The 4,515-nt window shown below is 40.0% G+C and overlaps 1 protein-coding gene across 3 annotated transcripts; it reads left to right on the top strand.

Moving 5' to 3' along the window:
- The first annotated feature begins 283 nt into the window (after positions 1 to 283).
- Positions 284 to 3,159, top strand: LOC4351587 (putative F-box protein At3g52320). 3 transcript variants are annotated; one of them, XR_010738558.1, is made up of 5 exons: positions 284 to 504; positions 914 to 2,101; positions 2,416 to 2,488; positions 2,623 to 2,826; positions 2,983 to 3,159. XR_010738558.1 is itself a non-coding variant. In XM_026022162.2 (4 exons), exons 2-3 carry the CDS (start codon positions 929 to 931, stop codon positions 2,485 to 2,487), a joined length of 1,245 nt encoding a protein of 414 aa, XP_025877947.1. In that variant the 5' UTR covers positions 284 to 504; positions 914 to 928; the 3' UTR covers position 2,488; positions 2,623 to 3,159. The 3 variants fall into 3 exon arrangements, 2 of the variants coding, with proteins under 2 accessions (XP_025877947.1, XP_015618131.1); XM_026022162.2 differs by having other exon boundaries at positions 2,623 to 3,159; XM_015762645.3 differs by lacking the exon at positions 2,983 to 3,159 and having other exon boundaries at positions 2,581 to 2,704.
- The last annotated feature ends 1,356 nt before the right edge of the window (positions 3,160 to 4,515 follow it).

The following is a 4,515-nucleotide window of genomic DNA, read 5'->3' on the forward strand; positions in this document are numbered from 1 at the left end:
TTATTTATTTTTTTCTATATTAATACTCTATATATATATCTATATATATGTCTAAATATTTGAGGTGACAGAGTGAAAAATTTCGTTTGTGAACTAAACAAGACCCATAGATGAAACGCCTTGCGATTTTCCGTAAAAGATTCCGATGTTTTGGGCTTGCGTCAGTTTGGGGGCTCAATATTTTCGGTAGCTCTCTCCGAAACAGACACCGCCCAGCCCAAGCCAAACCGACTAGGAAAACACGGGATCGGTTTTATAAGGGAAGCCTATCCGTATCGTCGTCGCTAGTCGCAAACTCGCAATCCCACTCCCACAGCAGGACAGGCCACAGGTCCTCCCAAATCAGAGAAATCTTGAATCTCGCTATTCACGCGGCTAGGCAAGCGAGTCCGGTCTTTCCTCCCGTCGCCGGCGAGCGGCTGAGGCGGCCATCCCTTTCTGGATAGGATACGACGGCTCGCGATCCCCTCCCGCAGGCACCGAGCGCAGTCGGTGCCCGGTGAGGTGAGTTGTCTGATACCAGTGAAAAGTTTTTTATTATTATTATTTTCGGTAGCTTTCTCATTGATAATTTTGGGTAAATTTCATCGCTGCCTCAACAAGATTCGATTCACCCCTTCCTCGAAAGAAAGAAAGAAAGAAACGTTATTCCCCTTTGATAGAGTTTTAGCAATCCGTCTGTAAATTGTTTGCTCTGCATCTTTTGCTAACCCAACGGATATAAGAAATCATGGTTTGATTTCTATTGAAACCACCGCTGCCTGATAAGTCCGAACCCGATTTAATAAAATGTCTAGTCCGAAACTAAATAGGATCGAAGTCGAGTTTCCCGATTAGTACAGACACCGAATACTCCATTATTATATTATGATGTGCAAAGCCATAACTGATTATGCTTAATTATTTTCTGCAGTTTGATATTGTTGGCATGATGGCGAAACGATGCACGGACATCTTGCTAGCTCCCCGGCCACGAAAGACGAAGCGGATTGATATCAATTCTTGCAGATCGAGGTTCTTGCTCCCTTACATCCCGGATGAGGTGATGTTCGACGTTCTGTTACGACTGCCATCCAAGTCTCTCATGCGGTTTAAGTCCGTGTGCAAGGCTTGGCACGCCATGATATCAAGCCCAATTTTCATCAACGCTCACCTCGAGTGGTCAAAGCTAAAGCCATCATCACTGCTCATGGCTCCTGGCTTTTACCAGAAGCAGAAGAACGGTCAGAATATTGCCTTTCTGATGGGCCTCTATAAGTACCAGGGTGGTAATAATAATGTAGTGCATCTGCATGATTTTCCACGTGATTTTCCGCAGGTATTGGATACATGGACTCGCCCTGTGCACTGCGATGGTTTGCTCCTTGTTTCCAACATGAGCAAAAAAATGATTATCTACAACCCATCAACAAGAGAGATTGTTTCCCTGCCAAAAGGGAGCCGTAACCTTCATAAGGGCACAGGGATTGGATTTGGGTTTGACCCTCGCAGCAGCAAGTATAAAGTGGCGAGAGTTTTTTATCAAAGGGATGACAAAACATCAATGTTGGTCTGTAAGTTTGAAGTGCTTACCCTGGGCACTATTAATGTATGGAGGCAAACTGAAGACCCACCTTATCCAATTGGTAAGTCGACTCCAGTTCATGTGAAAGGCGCTATCTACTGGATGGTTTCTCGAACATCACTTTGCCCAGATCCACCCAACACACTTGTTCGATTCTGTTTGACTGATGAGAAGTTTAGTCTGTTTCCATGCCCATGCAATGTAAAGCCTTCCTGTTTGACCGGATTGGGGGATGAATTGTACTGTGGCTATTTTTTCAGTCAACCACTCCAACTGGAGATTTGGGGTTGTAGTGTTGTTGGGCAGAAACCTGAATGGACTCGACGCTGCGCTTTACAGATTCCACCTGATGTTATTAAGCGGCCTGTAGCAAGTCCTTTGGTTGTCTTTCATGGAAAAATGTTGCTGTTGGCGTTGAAAAAGGTCTACAAGTATGACATCCAAGCCTGTAAATTGGAGAAAATACCTTTAGTGGTTGAAGACTTCATGTGCTATGACCGCGAAAATAATATGTACCAGACATATTCAAAGAAGGAAGTAATGGATTTCCATCTATTTAATTATGTTGAGAGTCTAGTTTCGATTAGAGAATTTTGAGAAATCATTCTTCTCGTGTTGTGTTGAGGAGTGATCTAAGGTTACAGTAGATGCCTTTCTTTCTGAGTAGTGTCAACCATAGACAATTCTTAATGAGTTGGATGTATGCTTTCTTTTTCGAAGCTAAGTGGTTTAACAGTAACAATGTATTGTTCATTCTAGTATTATGAATTTTCCTTTACTCTCATAGTCCTGTTCATTTTGCTGCTGACATTTGTGACATTCTTCTCTTATTTTTGCCAACGTTTTATTAGGTACTTACAAGTTGGAAGACTTACATCTGTCATGCAAATACTCTTGGCCATGTTTTTCTTCTTGTCAATTGAGGTATATATTAACATGTTAACATATCCTGTCAGTTGAGATATATACTGCAACGAAATAACTATCTGCTTCTGCTACTACTAAAACTGCGGAAGGTGCTGACAAAGAAATGTGCTACCGTCCTCCTACTCTTTCAGACGATGATTTTTCAGAGGATGAGAACCCTGCAGACCAGCAGCCTAGAAGAGAGACTGAACCAAGCTCGCTCCTCCAAATTATTGATTCTTGGCACAATAGTAAGGATGTCTCTAGCAAAAAAAACTCGAGACATTGATGGGCTTGTTGATTGTTCAAGGAGTGAGACTTGCTGCTTCCATCCCCAAATTGCAGCAGTTAGCCTGGTAACTTTCTGAAAGCACAAGTGCTCGTTGTTTTTGATCAATCATACATGAAACAAAATGGCACTCCTATGGTTATCTGTCTACTCAAAATGTATGTTCGGCTATATATACTGGCAGGAGTCGTCTAACAAAGTAGCATTCTTTTGTTTTTCTCAGTTGAAGAGGGCACGTTTATGATGTCATATGGTTAACAAAGTCTAGAGTTCTAGAGTTATAATGAGGAGGAATTCTGGAACCTGAAAGCTTGGTAGTTTTTAGCCAAGATGTTATTATCATTTGCTCTGGTGAGGGTACATATCAATAAGGTGGATCAGTCTGATTCTTTTTTTGAAACTTTCCTCGCATTTGATGCCATCTATTGTTCTCCTTTTATGTTTGTCTATCGTTATTCATAAATTGTTGTTTTCCACACTTAACCACCCCCAATGGAAGCTATAAAATTATTCAAGCTCCAGAAGGGGTAGTAGTTGGACTCCAATCTGTAGGCAACATCAAAATTTGCCTGGCACGTACGAATAGTGGATTAATGTTTTATCACTTTATTTCTTTCCTTTCTTCTTCTTATTATTTTTTGGCAAGGAATGGTTTATCACTTTGGGTGTTGAACATAGGAGCACCAGGAGGGGCAGTAGTTAGAATCCAAACTGCTGCTGTGCTCTAAGATTCCTGCGACTCTCAGAGTAGTTTATAATCCATCTTGGATTTGTTGCATTACTACACGCACACGCATACTGGATCAATGGTCTATTACTGTTTTTCTTTTCTTTTTTTCCTCAAAGAATGGTTTATCAGTTTGGGTGTTTAACATTTGATGAGCTAGTAAACTTGATTTGGTTAATGAAATCTGCAGTATCTATGTACTGCAGGAGCCACACAGAGTGTTTATTTGGCTTGCTCTGCCACCAATCGGATTTGGATAGTCTCACATTTATTTGAAGCTAAGTAACAAGATGTCGATTGATGTATTGAAACATTTATGTCGATGAGGATATAAATCCAAAACAATAAATGCTAGATTGAAAAAAAAAATGATCTAATAATTATAGAGAGCAGATCATCTGAATTATGTAGTGCTACAATCATTTGAAAAATCTATGCCAAACATTAATTGATGGGAAGACAAATCCATATCAAGAAATATCATACTGAATAAAAATCCAATGGATAGAGTATATAAAATAACACAAGATCGCCGATTTGGATGTCGACGTCATTTCTATCTCAATCCAATCCGCAAGATATCAAAACATCAATGGACACAAATCTAAATGCCAGGATTAATGCAGGATTAATGCAGGAGAGAACATATATAAATTCAGAAACAGATTGATTATTCATTACCTTTTTTTTAGAACAGATTATTCATTACTAGGATTGCTTAACGTCTATGCCTGAATACAAACACCAGCAAAGAACCATATATATAATGCCAATGAGCAAGACGAAGGAGAAAAGGTAAAGAGAAATTCAGAAATACTCGATTGATCTGCAACTTCTTGCCATGGCACCCATCAAGATCAATAAGATTATCGCTGCTACTTTCTTCATGGTTCTTGTGATCATGTCCTGCGCCCTCACATCCACACTTGCTTGCCGTAAGTTGCTAGTCTATCCGTTCCAAAACATAACCATCTTTCTAATTTAAACTGCAAATGTAGCTAATTTAAACTAAAAAGTTAACTATATTTT

The sequence above is a fragment of the Oryza sativa genome, chromosome 12, assembly GCF_034140825.1.
Source record: "Oryza sativa Japonica Group chromosome 12, ASM3414082v1".
Taxonomy (NCBI): Eukaryota; Viridiplantae; Streptophyta; class Magnoliopsida; order Poales; family Poaceae; genus Oryza; species Oryza sativa.

Coding starts and splice junctions, on each gene's coding strand:
- LOC4351587 (XM_026022162.2), top strand. CDS start 929: ATGATGGCGAAACGATGCACGGACATCTTGCTAGCTCCCCGGCCACGA. Junction 2,102..2,415: donor AGACATATTCAAAGAAGGAA/GTAATGGATTTC, acceptor ACGTTTTATTAG/GTACTTACAAGTTGGAAGAC.